Source organism: Salmo salar, chromosome 20 (assembly GCF_965601325.2).
Source record: "Salmo salar chromosome 20, fSalSal1, whole genome shotgun sequence".
Lineage (NCBI taxonomy): Eukaryota > Metazoa > Chordata > Actinopteri > Salmoniformes > Salmonidae > Salmo > Salmo salar.
In genome coordinates this window covers 35,100,879-35,117,169 of record NC_138310.1, presented here as the reverse complement: position 1 = coordinate 35,117,169, position 16,291 = coordinate 35,100,879, and the positions used below count along the sequence as shown (strand labels likewise).

Here is a 16,291-nt window from a genome sequence, read left to right as displayed (position 1 = left end):
ACGCCATGTACCAAGGAACACCTACATTTTACGCGGAGTGGAGTCAACTTAAATACACATTCATTTTCTTATCCAAATTACATTTTTAATAACTGCGGGTTATTCTAAATTTTCTGTGTGTGAGCTGCTTCTTCAGTGATCATTGCATCATGTTACCAGTCTAATTTAGGGGTGCCAAATTCGTCAGGATGACAATGACGAAGAAAGTTCAAATTGAAAGCATTCTCCAAGATGATTTGTTACCATTTACTCAATCAGTAACTGGTTGATTAGTGTACATTTCATAAGTGTTGCATGGACTAATTATATTATTGTCACCAGCAGAACACCAAAAAAATGGACCCCTTGTTCATCACAACTGATTTACAATTGCCAAGCAATTGGACCAACTTTTCAGGGGTCAATGGAACTGATCAGGACTGGAACCAGTTTGTGCAACCCGTTTGGAGAATTGTGCTATGGGCATTCGCCTACAGTTGCATGGTTACTGTGTCTCTGGTGGGGAACGTCGTAGTAATATGGATTATTATGGCGCATAAACGAATGCGAACTGTGACCAACTATTTTCTGTTGAACCTCGCGTTTGCTGAAGCGTCTATGTCTGCCTTCAACACCGTTATCAACTTCATCTATTCCGTGCACAACGAGTGGTACTTCGGGCTGATGTACTGCCGCTTTCACAACTTCTTCCCCGTCGCTGCTGTCTTCGCTAGTATATACTCTATGACTGCGATAGCGGTGGACAGGTGAGTTCTGTTTGGGGAAACGTTTCAATGCGCAGCTTCTCATGTTTCACACTGATCTAACAAATGTGAATTTAATCCAAAGTCTAGAATGTATGTTTATGGTGACAATAAGTCAAACAGAACAAAAATGCACTTTAATAATAATAATAAAGCACTTGAATCCAGTCACCAAGTTAGTAGTAGCCTAATAACTATGTTATAACATATTAGGATTACGACAATAACATTTGTACATAGGTTACATAGACATGTTATATAGCTAGTAATGTATTATACAAAATGGGTTCTGGAGGGATGCTACTGCCGCTACTACTACATCCTTCATCAAATCGATCAAACCAACCAATCAATATATATTTCATTTGTGCACTGCAATTCCAACGGTTATTTAGGGTATGTCTATCAGCAACTTCTGTAGATAATTGATGTTAATAATAATGTATGTAGTAGATGTGTTCATGCTATGTATTGATGTGAGGTGACAGAGGCTGTGGTATGTTATTAGTATAATTAATGTATGGTGGTCAGGTGTAGTAGTCATTTGTCAACCTATAGCAACACCATATTCATAAATCTGATGGCTTCATTCCCCCATGAGGCTGGACAAAAAAACAGCTGTGTGTGTGTGCATGCAGGTGTGTGTGTGTGTGTGTGTGTGTGTGTGTGTGTGTGTGTGTGTGTGTGTGTGTGTGTGTGTGTGTGTGTGTGTGTGTGTGTGTGTGTGTGTGTGTGTGTGTGTGTGTGTGTGTGCGAGTGTATATGTGTGCATGTGTGTGTGACCTCACTGTTTTGTGTGTGTGTGTGTGCATGCAGGTGTGTGTGTGTGTGTGTGTGTGTGTGTGTGTGTGTGTGTGTGTGTGTGTGTGTGTGTGTGTGTGTGTGTGTGTGTGTGTGTGTGTGTGTGTGTGTGTGTGTGTGTGTGTGTGCATGCAGGTGTGTGTGTGTGTGTGTGTGTGTGTGTGTGTGTGTGTGTGTGTGTGTGTGTGTGTGTGTGTGTGTGTGTGTGTGTGTGTGTGTGTGTATGTGTGTGTGTGTATATGTGTGCATGTGTGTGTGACCTCACTGTTTTGTTTATCTCCAGGCTTTTGTTTTTAAACAGACTCACCCCTCACATGGCTGCTATAATTCCATTTCTGTTTGTGAGATAAAACACTTCTCATGTCAATGCTGCTGTCTGATTTGTCCTCTGACTTAGTTCTCCAGCAGTAATAGTCTGTAATGCCTGCATATCTCTGCTTTTCTACCAGCAGAGTCTGCATGAACTTGACCTTTGCAGTGTTTTAAAATGAAATGACCCCTGAGAGGAATTGGAGTAGGGAGAGCAGGCTCCATGTCCGGTGCTGAAAGGTCACAGAGAGACACGCTCCAAAAACACACTGATCTGAATTTACCCCCAATGTTGGCCAAAATGGCACCCTATTCCCTATGTAGTGCACTACTTTTGAGCAACCCCCCCCCCCCCCCACACACACACACACTGCTTGTGAGCAGAGCAATACTATACACACAGGGTTAAGCTAGTAGTCAGCTCTCCATTCATCATTATTCAACCACGTACTGTAATTAACTTGCCTAATGAATCCTGTCTCTTCATGAACACATTATCTTTACATACTCAATGAGCCAGTGATCATGTATGCACTCCTGTATGCAAAACGTAACTGGTAAGGTCTATCAAGTAGCGTCTCTGTTACCTCCTCCCTCCGTCTGTCAATGTGTGTGTGTGTGCATGCATTTGTGTGTATTTGTGTCTGTTTGTCAGTGCATGCGTCTGCTTGTCTGAGTATATCTGCATGGGTGTGTGTCGACGATGGATAATATCCCCAGCAGCTTGTGGTGGGTGCTAAAACATTCAGTGTTGCAAAATTCAAAAATGCTGTCTGACTCTCAGTCTCCCAGTGAAGACACCCTGATAAGTATGTACACACAGTCAGATCCTCAGCCTGCCAAACCAAAACACACTGACAAGCCCTGCCACCTTTTTTAGAGTTCTCAGAAGAAAACAGTTTTCCAAGTGTCAACAACAACCCTAAAAACGGGCAGAGGAATAAAACAATGCTTTACTGACAGTCGTGGGGGGTGACGATGTGTGTGTATGTATTTGCATGAGAGAGCATGTGTGTGTGATACTGTGTGTGTGTGCACGTGTGTGTGTACGTGTGTGTGTGTGCGTGTCTATGTGAACATAGGGTAGGCCCATGCTTTGCAGCGTTGGCACTGCAAAGCACATTAAATGGCATGTTAACCCAATCGTACCATCTGCTGTGGCAGTCAGACTACTGTGTCCGTGATTCTTCATTCACTTTCCACTCATTTCAGCCTGACTCTCAGGGGATGTCACCATGATTTGGCAAATCACTGAATCTGTATCTTTCTCACCCATCTTCATCTGATTGCTTTATATAGAAAAGGACAATAGCATTCTGTATGTGTTCATTTGAAGGAATGACATAGGGAGAGTTAGAGGGAAGTGAATGCAGACAAGTAAGGAGTATGCGGGGAATGAACCCCCAGTGCTGGGGGTCAAACGTATAAAGTCTGGGGTCAATGCGGCAGTGCTACCTCCAGACCAGACCCTGGTGGACCATATGATCGCTGCCTTTTTTTATTGATCTGCGGTTGGACTACTTGTTTAGTGACCCTTAGGGCAATAGACTAACATGTTGCTGTTGTTCATTTTTCTGTTGTCTACCCTTGGCTTTTACAATGTTGGCGATACTTTTACAGCCCGTTGCTCTGTGATTGAGGAAATATATGACTGTTTCTCCCTCAAGTTTTGCGAGAAACCACACGCTTGCTCCGTAAATACACATGAGAACTATGCACATTTCTCCCAAACAATATGGGAGAAAGCAGACTCTTGCGCTCACATGTCAGGACTGTTCTCTTGGTACTTAACCATGTCTCTGGACTTTACACATCTCCTGAAATATGTGGTGTTAAAGACTCTGGTGACTATGGATTCTCATTCAAGTGCTGTCTGTAAATCCAAATGTTGTAACCCCCGATCTAGCCATTATCTTGCTGCTTCTATTGTCTGGAAATGTGCAATCTAACCCAGGTCCTGACATTCTTACCCCTGCCGAATTAACCTGTTGGGTCTAGGGGGCAGCATTTGCACGTCTGGATAAAAAAAATGTACCCGATTTAATCTGGTTACTAATCCTACCCAGTAACTAGAATATGCATATACTTATTATATATGGATAGAAAACACTCTAAAGTTTCCAAAACTGTTTGAATGGTGTCTGTGAGTATAACAGAACTCATTTGGCAGGCAAAACCCTGAGACATTTTCTGACAGGAAGTGGATACCTGATGTGTTGTATTGACTTTAAACCTATCCCATTGAAAAACACAGGGGTTTAGGAATATTTTGGCACTTCCTATTGCTTCCACTAGATGTCACCAGCCTTTACAAAGTGTTTTGAGTCTTCTGGAGGGAGATCTGACCGAACAAGAGCCATGGAACGGTGATGTCCCATTAGACACCTGGCGCGCTACTTCATGTTGGGTACCCTCGTTCCAATACGTTATAAAAGAGTATGCATTCGTCCACCTTGAATATTATTCATGTTCTGGTTAAAAAAGGCCCTAATGATTTATGCTATACAACGTTTGACATGTTTGAACGAACGGAAATATATTTTTTCCCCTCGTTCATGACGAGAAGTCCGGCTGGCTTACATCATGTGCTAACGAGACGGAGATTTTTGGACATAAATGATGAGCTTTTTTGAACAAAACTACATTCGTTATGGACCTGTGATACCTGGAAGTGACATCTGATGAAGAGAATCAAAGGTAATGGATTATTTACATAGTATTTTCGATTTTAGATCTCCCCAACATGACGTCTAGTCTGTATCGCAACGCGTATTTTTCTGGGCGCAGTGCTCAGATTATTGCAAAGTGTGATTTCCCAGTAAGGTTATTTTTAAATCTGGCAAGTTGATTGCGTTCAAGAGATGTAAATCTATAATTCTTTAAATGACAATATAATATTTTACCAATGTTTTCTAATTTTAATTATTTAATTTCTGACGCTGACTTGACTGCCGGTTATTGGAGGGAAACGATTTCCTCAACATCAATGCCATAGTAAAACGCTGTTTTTGTATATAAATATGAACTTGATAGAACTAAAAATGCATGCATTGTCTAACATAATGTCCTAGGAGTGTCATCTGATGGAGATTGTAAAAGGTTAGTGCATCATTTTAGCTGGTTTTATGGTTTTGGTGACCCTGTCTTTGACTTGACAAAACATTACACACAACTCTTGTAAATGTACTGTCCTAACATACTCTAAATTTATGCTTTCGCCGTAAAACCTTTTTGAAATCGTAAAACGTGGTTAGATTAAGGAGATGTTTATCTTTCAAATGGTGTAACATAGTTGTATTTTTGAAAAATTTGAATTTTGACATTTATTTGGATTCAAATTTGCCGCTCTTGAAATGCACCTGCTGTTGATGGAGTGCACCACGGGTGGCACGCTAGCGTCCCACCTAGCCCCAAGAGGTTTTAAGTAGTCAGAGTGGCCTGCAGTTTTTGCATATGAATGTAAGAAGTCTTCTGCCCGAAGCTTGATTTTGTGAATATATGGATAAAAACTGCTGACCCTGATGTATTTATGCTTTCTGAAACCTGGCTCAAAAAATCTTTTACAGACAAAAATATTGGCAGAAATGGTTACAATGTTTTTCGTACAGATCGCAAATCTAAGGGTGGTGGTGTTGCTCTATACGTAAAAGAAAAGTTTTCGGTGGTTGTTCTGACTTCTGTTACTATACCTAAGCAATTTAAATATCTGTCTTTGAACCTAAACCTTGGCTCATCTTTACATATTGTTGTATCTTGTTGTTATAGACCTCCATCTGCTACTGTTGGCTCTCTGGATTGTATTTTCGAATTGTTATCACAGAATGTCAATTCTGAGTTTGTCCTGATGGGTGATCTGAATCAGGACTGGTTAACATCTAGCTCTGATCAACTCAAAATTCTATGCAATACATATAATCTCACTCAGATTGTCAACAGTGTAACTAGGTTGAATATAAAATATCCTCTGAAATCCTCTTTGATTGATTTGATCTTAAACAATACTCCTCATTATTTTAATGCTTCTGGTATTTTTGCAAATTACAGATTGTAAATGGGAGAACCTCCATTCTGAAAGCCTTGAATCAGCATTTTTTAGATGCAGGGAGTATTTTTGAAAAGGTCAAAGGTATAATTGAGCCCCCTATCAATTTACCTGACACCCCTGTGCACTCACTCCTTCACCAGGTTCTCATTTTCATCCTTCTCTGTTTCAAAAGTGCGTAAAGCCCTGAAAGAAATTGATAGGAAAAAATCCCCTGGCCCTGATGAACTAAACCCCAGCTTCCTACACCTAGCTGCAGACATCATTGCTCCCCCCTTAACATGTATTTTTAACCTTATGCTTGATGTTAAGTAAATCCACAAGTTATGGAAATCTGCTTTTATACTGCCTCTCCTGAAAGGTGGAGATCCTTCGCTACTTGACAACAATCGACCCACATCAAGATTGTCTGAATTGTCAAAGGTGCTGGAGTCCTTAGTTAGTAGGCAGCTAAAGGCCTACTTCCAAGAAAATAACATCTTAAATGGAATGCAATCAGGTTTTAGGTTTGGCCACAGCACTGTTTCAGCAACATTGAAGGTTTTAAATGACATCCACTGTGCTCTTGACAAGAAGTTACATTGTGTGTCTGTCTTTATTGATTTGTCAAAGGCATTTGACACTGTGGACAAAGCTGTGTTAGTGCAAAGGTTAAAATGTTGGGGAATTACTGGTCAGGCTCTAGATTGGTTTATAAATTACCTATCAAATCGTACACAATGTGTAATGGCGGATGGTTGTAAATCTGAGTCCATAGAGGTATGCTCAGGTGTTCCGCAAGGTTCTATTTTGGGCCCACTGTTATTCATTTTGTATATCAACAACATTGGGGATCTTATTGAAACAGCAGATGTTAATTTTTATGCAGATGATACTGTTATTTATTCAAGTGGTAGTAGTTTATCTTTAGCTTTTGAAAATGCCCAAAGAGCATTTAACATCATACAACATAATCTGTATGATTTAAAGCTGGTTCTAAATTTGGGTAAAACAAAAGGCATGGTATTTTCAAATGCCAGGCATGTTACTAATCATGTAATTGCTACATTGGCTGGACATACTATGAGCAAGTCAAAGTGTACAAATATTTGAGTGTGTGGGTGGATGACAAGCTGAGCTTCGCTGTTCATGTAGAGAACCTGATAAGGAAGCTCAAGCTGAGAATAGGTTTTTATTACCGGCATAAAGCTTGTTTTTCTTTGGAGGCCCGGAAGGAGCTGGTACGATGTACATTACTGGCGGTTTTAGATTTTAGTGATGCTATATACAGTTGAAGTCAGAAGTTTACATACACTTAGGTTGGAGTCATTAAAACTAGTTTTTCAACCACTCCACAAATTTCTTGTTAACAAACCATAGTTTTGGCAAGTCGTTTAGGACATCTACTTTGTGCATGACACAAGTAATTTTTCCAACAATTATTTACAGACAGATTATTTCACTTAGAATTTGCTGTATTACAATTCCAGTGGGTCAGAAGTTTATATACAATAAGTTGACTGTGCCTTTAAACAGCTTGGAAAATTCCCCAAAATTATGCCATGGCTTTAGAAGTTTCTGATAGGCTAATTGACATCATTTGAGTCAATTGGAGGTGTACCTGTTGATTTATTTCAAGGCCTACCTTCAAACTCAATGTCTCTTTGCTTGACATCATAGGAAAATCAAAAGAAATCAGCCAAGACCTTGTATTCTGTCTCCTAGAGATGAACATACTGTGGTGCGAAAAGTGCAAATCAATCCCAGAACAACAGCAAAGGATCTTGTGAAGATGCTGGAGGAAACACGTACGAAAGTATCTATATCCACAGTAAAAGGAGTCCTGTATCGACATAACCTGAAAGGCCGCTCAGCAAGGAAGAAGCCACTGCTCCAAAACCGCCATAAAAAAGCCAGACTATGGTTTGCAACGGCACATGGGGACAAATACTTTTTGGAGAAATGTCCTCTGGTCTGATGAAAAAAATATATAACTGTTTAGCCATACTGACCATTGTTATGTTTGGAGGAAAAAGGGGGAGGCTTGCAAGCCGAAGAACACTATCCCAACCGTGAAGGGGTGGCAGCATCATGTTGTGGGGGTGCTTTGCTGCAGGAGGGTCAAGTGCACTTCACAAAATAGATGGCATCATGAGGGAGGAAAATGATGTGGATATATTGAAGCAACATCTCAAGACATCAGTCAAGAAGTTAAAGCTTGGTCGCAAATGGGTCTTCCAAATGGACAATGACCCCAAGCATACTTCCAAAGTTGTGGCAAAATGGCTTAAGGACAACAAAGTCAAGGTATTGGAGTGGCCATCACAAAGCCCTGACCTCAATCCTATAGAAAATGTGTGGGCAGAACTGAAAAACTGTGTGCGAGCAAGGAGGCCTGCAAACCTGATTTAGTTACACCAGCTCTGTCAGGAGGAATGGCCCAAATTCACCCAACTTATTGTGTGAAGCTTGTGGAAGGCTACCCAAAACGTTTGACCCAAGTTAAACAATTTTTAGGTAATGCTACCAAATACTAATTGAGTCTATGTAAACTTCTGACCCACTGGGAATGTGATGAACGAAAGAAAATCTGAAATAAATCATTCTCTCTACTGTTATTCTGACATTTCACATTCTTAAATAAAGTGGTGATCCTAACTGACCTAAGACAGGGAATTTTTACGAGGATTAAGTGTCAGGAATTGTGAAACTGAGTTTAAATGTATTTGGCTAAGGTGTATGAAATCCTCTGACTTCAACTGTATATGCAGGCCTCAACCACTCCCCTGAGAGCACTTGATTAATTAAGTGTATCATGCAGCCCTCAGGTTCATTACAAATCAAAAACATCTAACACATCATTGTGATCTCTACAGCACTGTGGGCCGGTCGTCATTGACCTTGCGTAGGCTTAAACACTGGTATACTCTGATTTATAGGGCCATATTGGGTAAAATGTAATTTTATCTCTGTTCTTTTTTTAATCAGGTCGGTAAATAAATATAAATTACGGTCCCATTCTCATTTGCTTCTAACAGTACCAACAATTAGTACAGGTCATGGCAGAAATAGTTTAAGTTACCCAGCTCTGTGGTCCTGGATTTCTCTCCTGAACATTTTAAAATTTGATGATCTACTTTCGTTGGTGGAGTTTAAACACTTGATCGATGTATATATCATAGAAGAGTGTAATTGTCCTTAGGACAGCTGTTTTTTTAGTCAAGACTTCTGTGTTTTTTTACGTAATATGTAATTGTTGTACTGTATGTGTGTTTATAGTTTTGTTTAATGTTGTGTTAGTGTATGTACGTTTTTTGTTTGAAACGTCTTTCCCCCTGCTGCTATTGGACCAGGTCTCTCTTGGAAAAGAGATGTTATCTCAATGAAAAAAAAAAAATGGTTTAAATAAAAAATGTAAAATGAGGACTGCAAACACATAGCCACACACGTGACTAAAGAGCAGATGAATAAATCCTATACCTGTATATACTGTAGGTCTGTAGCTGATCTGTCCAGAGACACGTTCACATAACACACACGGGGTGCTAAATTTTTCTGTCTCCGGAAAGGAATATAAACCCTCTCTATCAATCAGCATTTCCTCTCTCTGCACCCAGCCACGCAACACCAGACAGACCTGGGTTGAAATACTATTTGGAATCATTTATAATAACTTACAGTACCAGTCAAAGGTTTGGACACACCGACTCATTCAAGGATTTTTCTTTATTTTTTACTATTTCCTACATTGTAGAATAATAGTGAAGACATCAAAACTATGAAATAACACATATGGAATCATATAGTAAGCAAAAAAGTGTTAAACAAATCAAAATATATTTTTTATTTTAGATTCTTCAAAGTAGCCACCCTTTGCCTTGATGACAGCTTTGAACACTCTTGCCATTCTCTCAACCAGCTTCATGAGGTAGTCACCTGGAATGCATTTCAATTAACAGGTGTACCTTGTTAAAAGTTCATTTGTGGATTTTCTTTCCTTAAGTGTTTGAACCAATCAGTTGTGTTGTGACAAGGTAGGGGTGGTATACAGAAAATAGCCCTATTTGGTAAAAGACCAATTCCATATTATGGCAAAAACAGCTCAAATAAGTAAAGAGAAACGACAGTCCATCATTACTTTAATGCCAGAAGGTCAGTCAATCCGGAAAATTTCAAGAACTTTGAAAGTTTCTTCAATTGCAGTTGCAAAAACCATCAAGCGCAATGATGAAACTGGCTCTCATAAAAACCACCACAAGAAAGGAAGACCCAGAGTTACCTCTGCTGCAGAGGATACATTCATTAGAGTTACCAGCCTCAGAAATTGCAACCAAATAAATTCTTCACAGAGTTCAAATAACAGACACATCTCAACATCAACTGTTCAGAGGAGACTGTGTGAATCAGGCCTTCATGGTTGAATTGCTGCAAAGAAACCACTACTAAAGGACACCAATAAGAAGAAGAGACTTGCTTGGGCCAAGAAATATGAGCAATGGACATTAGACCATTAGAAATCTGTCCTTTGGTCTGATGAGCCCAAATTTGAGATGTTTGGTTTCTTTGTGAGACGCAGAGTGGGTGAACGGATGATCTCTGCACCGTAAATCATGGAGGACGAGGTGTGATGGTGTGGGGGTGCTTTGCTGGTGACACTGTCAGTGATTTATTTAGAATTCAAGGCACACTTAACCAGCATGGCTACCACAGCATTCTGCAGCGAATCGCCATCCCATCTGGTTTGTGCTTCGTGGGACTATCATGTGTTTTTCAACAGGATAATGACACAACACACCTCCACGCTGTGTAAGGGCTTTTTGACCATGAAGGAGAGTGATGGAGTGCTGCATCAGATGACCTGGCCTCCACATTGTAACGTCTGCTTCCAACTCACACTCTCAAACACGTAGATCCCCTGAACGCAGCTCACTCTCCAGATCCTAATCACCTGATTTCTGATCACCTGTTCACACACCTCTATGTCATTATCACAAACTATTTAGTTCAGTTCTTTGCACCCCATCATTGTGAGGTATTGTTTATTTTGTGACACAGTTCTATTCTGAGCTCTGTTTTTCCTGTACTTTAATCATCCCGTGTATGTTAGTTTTGGCCTGCCTCACTAACGACGCCTTTTGCCTATTCCCTGCCTATACCTTAGCCTATCGGATTTCCTGTTATCAACCTATTGCCTGATCTCTCGGACGACGTTACTAGCCTTTTCCCTGCCTGTACTGTTGCCATCTATTTTGTGAAGTGCACCAGTCCCTCCTGCAACAAAGCACCCCCACAACATGATGCTGCCACCCCCGTGCTTCATGGTTGGGATGGTGTTCTTCGGCTTGCAAGCCTCCCCCTTTTTCCTCCAAACATAACAATGGTCATTATGGCCAAACATTTCTATTTTTGTTTCATCAGACCAGAGGACATTTCTCTAAAAAGTACGATCTTTGTCCCCATGTGCAGTTGCAAACTGTAGTCTGGCTTCTTTTATGGCGGTTTCGGAGCAGTGGTTTCTTCCTTGCTGAGCTGCCTTTCAGGTTATGTCGATAGAGGACTCGTTTTACTGTGGATATAGATACTTTTGTACCTGTTTCCTTCAGCATCTTCACAAGGTCCTTTGCTGTTGTTCTGGGATTGATTTGCACTTTTCGCACCAAAGTACATTCCTCTCTAGGAGACAGAATGCGCCTCCTTCCTGAGCGGTATGAAGGCTGCGTGGTCCCATGGTGTTTATACTTGCGTACTATTGTTTGTACAGATGAACGTGATACCTTCAGGCATTTGAAAATTGCTCCCAAGGATGAACCAGACTTGTGGAGGTCTACAATTTTTGTTCTGCAGTCTTGGCTGATTTCTTTTGATTATTCCATGATGTCAAGCAAAGAGACACTGAGTTTGAAGGTAGGTCTTGAAATACATCCACAGGTACACCTCCAATTGACTCAAATGATGTCAATTAGCCTAACAGAAGCTTCAAAAGCCATGACATCTTTTTCTGGAATTTTCCAAGCTGTTTAAAGACACAGTCAACTTAGTGTATGTAAACTTCTGACTCACTGGAATTGTGATACAGTGAAATAATCTGTCTGTAAACAATTGTTGGAAAATTACTTGTGTCTTGCACAAAGTAGATGTCCTAACTGACTTGCCAAAACTATAGTTTGTTAACAAGAAATTTGTGGAGTGGTTGAAAAACTAGTTTTAACCTGTTTAGGATAGGGGGCAGTATTTTCACGGCCAGATAAAAAACGTACCCGATTTAATCTGGTTATTACTCCTGCCCAGAAACTAGAATATGCATATAATTATTTGATTTGGATAGAAAACACCCTAAAGTTTCTAAAACTGTTTGAATATGGCAGGCTCATATGGCAGGCCAAAACCTGAGAAGATTCCATACAGGAAGTGCCCTCTCTGACCATTTCTAGGCATTCTATGGCCTCTTTATCGAAAATAGAGCATCTCTGCTGTAACGTGACATTTTCCAAGGCTCCCATAGGCTCTCAGAAGGCGCCAGAACGGGGAATGATGACTCTGCAGTCCCTGGGCGAAAAACAGTAGGGCTTTTGGAAAGTGGTCGTTCTGAGAACAATGACACGGGCGCGCGCGTGCATGTGAAGACTCCATTTTCTATTTTCAGTGTTCTAACGAAAACAAGGTCTCCCGGTCGGAATATTATCGCTATTTTACGAGAAAAATCGCATAAAAATTGATTTTAAACAGCGTTTGACATGCTTCGAAGTACGGTAATGGAATATTTTTAACATTTTTGTCACGATACGCGCCAGCGCATCACCCTTCGGATAGTGTCTTGAACGCAAGAACAAAACGCAGCTATTTGGATATAACTATGGATTATTTGGAACCAAAACAACATTGGGTGTTGAAGTAGAAGTCCTGGAATTGCATTCTGACGAAGAACAGCAAAGGTAATCCAATTTTTCTTATAGTAAATCTGAGTTTGGTGAGTGCCAAACTTGGTGGGTGTCAAAATAGCTAGCCATGATGGCTGGGCTATCTACTCAGAATATTGGAAAATGTGCTTTCACCGAAAAGCTATTTTAAAATCTGACACCGCTATTGCATAAAGGAGTTCTGTATCTATAATTCTTAAAATAATTGTTATGTTTTTTGTGAACGTTTATTGTGAGTAATTTAGTAAATTCACCGGAAGTTTTCGGTGGGTATGCTAGTTCTGAACGTCACATGCTAATGTAAAAAGCTGGTTTTTGATATAAATATGATCTTGATTGAACAAAACATGCATGTATTGTATAACATAATGTCATAGGAGTGTCATCTGATGAAGATCATCAAAGGTTAGTGCTGCATTTAGCTGTGGTTTTGGTTTTTGTGACATTATATGCTAGCTTGAAAAATGGGTGTGTGATTATTTCTGGCTGGGTACTCTCCTGACATAATCTAATGTTTTGCTTTCGTTGTAAAGCCTTTTTGAAATCGGACAATGTGGTTAGATAAAAGAAAGTGTTGTCTTTAAAATGGTGTAAAATACTCATATGTTTGAAAAATGGAAGTATTTGGATTTCTGAGGTGTTTGTAATTCGCGCCACACTCTATCATTGGATATTGGCGAGGCGTTCCGCTAGCGGCACATCTAGATGTAAGAGTTAATGACTCCAACCTAAGTGTATGTAAACCTCTGACTTCAACTGTATGTGCTTGACTGACCTTGCTGCTTAATTGACCAATAGAATAGTCCCAAAACTGTAAACCCCATCCATTTGGTACTCCAGACAGGCTATAGCCAATGTTTTGTTTCAAGTTTTATTATCACGTGCACCAGTACAGCGCAATGCTTTTCTTGGAAGCTCTTTTCACAACAATGCAGTAATCAATATCAATATTTAGTACTATAAATTAAAGTAAAGTAGAACAAAAACACAAGAAAAATAAATAATAAGAACACGAGAAGTAAGTAAGCTATTTACAGGTTCAGTTCCAATACCATATTTATATTATGCAGGAATACTGGAGTGGTAGGGGTTGATAGGTATAGGGGTATGTTGACTAGGCATCAGGAGTAGTAGCAGCGTGTGTGTGTAGTGTCAAATTAAATCAAAAGTTATTTGTCACATGCTTCGTAAACAACAGGTGTGGACTAACAGTGAAATGTTTACTTACAGGCCCAATAATGCGGAAAGAAAGAAGAAATGGAAAAATAATCAAAAAGTAAAGAATGAAATAATAAAAGTAATAATAAATACACAATGAGTAACGATAACTTCTTTATATACACGTGGTACCAGTACCAAGATGATGTGCAGGGGTACGAGGTCATTGAGGTAGATATGGTCATATAACTAGGAATAAAGTGACAGATAGTAAACAGTAGCAACAGCGTATGTGATGAGTCAAAAAGGGGTCAATGCAGATAGTCAGGGTAGCTATTTGGTTAACTATTTAGCTATCTTATGGCTGTTCAGGATCTTGTTGGTTCCAGACTTTGTGCATCGGTACCGCTTGCCATGCGGTAGCAGAGAGAACAGTCTATGACTTGGGTAGCTGGCGTCACAATTTTTAGGGGCCTCCTCTGACACCACCTTGTATAGAGATCCTGGATGTCAGGGAGCTCAGCCCCAGTGATGTGGATGGGGGCGTGCTCATCTCTCTGTTTCCTGTAGTCCACGGTCATCTCCTTGTTCTTACTGAATCTGAGGGAGAGGTTGTAGTCCTGGCACCACACTGACAGATCACTGACCTCCTCTCTGTAGGCTGTCTCATTGTCGCCGATGATCAGGCCTACCACCGTTGTGTCGTCAACAAACTTGATGATGGTGTTGGAGTAGTGCATGGCCACGCATTCGTGGGTGAACAGGGAGTACAGGAGGGGACTAAGCACACACCCGCCTGGTAGAGAGGCATCATTGGGCAGATCATGGCTGTGTCTTCCTTTGTAATCCGTAATAGAGTGTTGCCCCTGCCGCATGTGGTTGGTGGCAGAGCCTATGTAATAGATTCTACCTTGTTCCATTATTGTCCTTTTGCTTGTTTGATGGCTCTGGGGAGGTTGGAGTGGGACTTCTTGTACATGTTCATTTCGTCAGCCATAGCCTCGGGGTTGTCTGCAATACCCTTGTGTGTGATAGCCCTTTCCTTTAGCTTAGCGTCAACCTCTGTCTTAATCCTGGGCTTTTGATTGGGGAAGCAGCGAACCTTCACTGTGGGGACAACGTCGGCGATGCAGTTCCTAATGAAGCTGGTGGCGGTGATGGTTAGCTCTTTGATGTGCTAGCAAAGCAGTCCTGTAGCGTAGCCTCTGATTCGGAGGAGAATTTCTCAACAGAGTGCGTCACGGGTACTTCCTATTTGAGGTACTGCTTGTAGACAGGAAGCAGGAGAATAGAGTCATGATCTGATTTGCTGAAGGGGGGACGAGGGAGTGCCTTGTATGCTTTCTTACGGGTAGAGTAACAGTGGTCTAGAACTTTATCGTTCCTTGTGGCAAAGGAGACGTGTTGATGGAAGTTTTCATCACGTGTCTTAATGACGTGGAATTAAAATCACCGGCAAGAAGAAAAGCAGCCTTTGAGTGCAATATTTCCTGCTAGTTTATAGCCTCGTACAGTTCGTTAAGTGCCAGCTTGTTGTTATTTTTGTCATGACGTGGAATGTATAACAGTCACGAAAACAGCAAAAAACTGTTGAAATGTAGAAGGGCTGGCATTTGACCATGAGGTATACCAAGATGGGTGAACAATGGGTCGAGACATCCACTGCGTTAGAGTCAGCACACCATTTGCTGTTGATGAAAAGGCATATCCCTCCCCTTCTCAATTTCCCTGTATCCAATTTCCTATCCGCTTGGTGAATGGAGAATCCATCGAGTTGGATAGCCATGGGGGGTATCTTGTCCCAAACCCATGTTTCATATTTACTATTTGAAATAAGTATTGGAACCCAGGTCTGCCACCGGGACACATCTCCTCCCATCTGTTGATGTGGATATTATGCAAGGGTGTTGGACCCTCTGAAGAAGTATTTGATCCCCTGCTGATTTTGTACGTTTGCCCACTGAAAAAAGAAATGATCAGTCTATAATTTAAATGGTAGGTTTATGTGAACAGTGAGAGACAGAATAACAACAACAAAATCCAGAAAAACGCATGTCAAAAATGTTATAAATTGATTTGCATATTAATGAGGGAAATAAGTATTTGACCACCTCTCAATCAGAAAGATTTCTGGCTCCCAGGTGTCTTTTATACAGGTAACGAGCTGAGATTAGGAGCACACTCTTAAAGGGAGTGCTCCTAATCTCAGTTTGTTACCTGTATAAAAGACACCTGTCCACAGAAGCAATCAATCAATCAGATTCCAAACTCTCCACCATGGCCAAGACCAAAGAGCTCTCCAAGGATGTCAGGTACAGGATTGTAGACCTACACAAGGCTGG

The 16,291-nt window shown here is 40.7% G+C and overlaps 1 protein-coding gene across 1 annotated transcript in view; it reads left to right on the top strand.

The window, feature by feature from the left end:
- The first annotated feature begins 280 nt into the window (after positions 1 to 280).
- The window catches only part of LOC106580554 (substance-P receptor-like), a 45,751-nt gene continuing 29,740 nt past the window's right edge, over positions 281 to 16,291 (top strand). Inside the window, exon 1 of the mRNA XM_082966394.1 lies at positions 281 to 746. Within this exon, the coding sequence (XP_082822520.1) occupies positions 337 to 746 (410 nt within the window). The 5' untranslated portion in view covers positions 281 to 336. The remainder of the gene's footprint in view (positions 747 to 16,291) is intronic.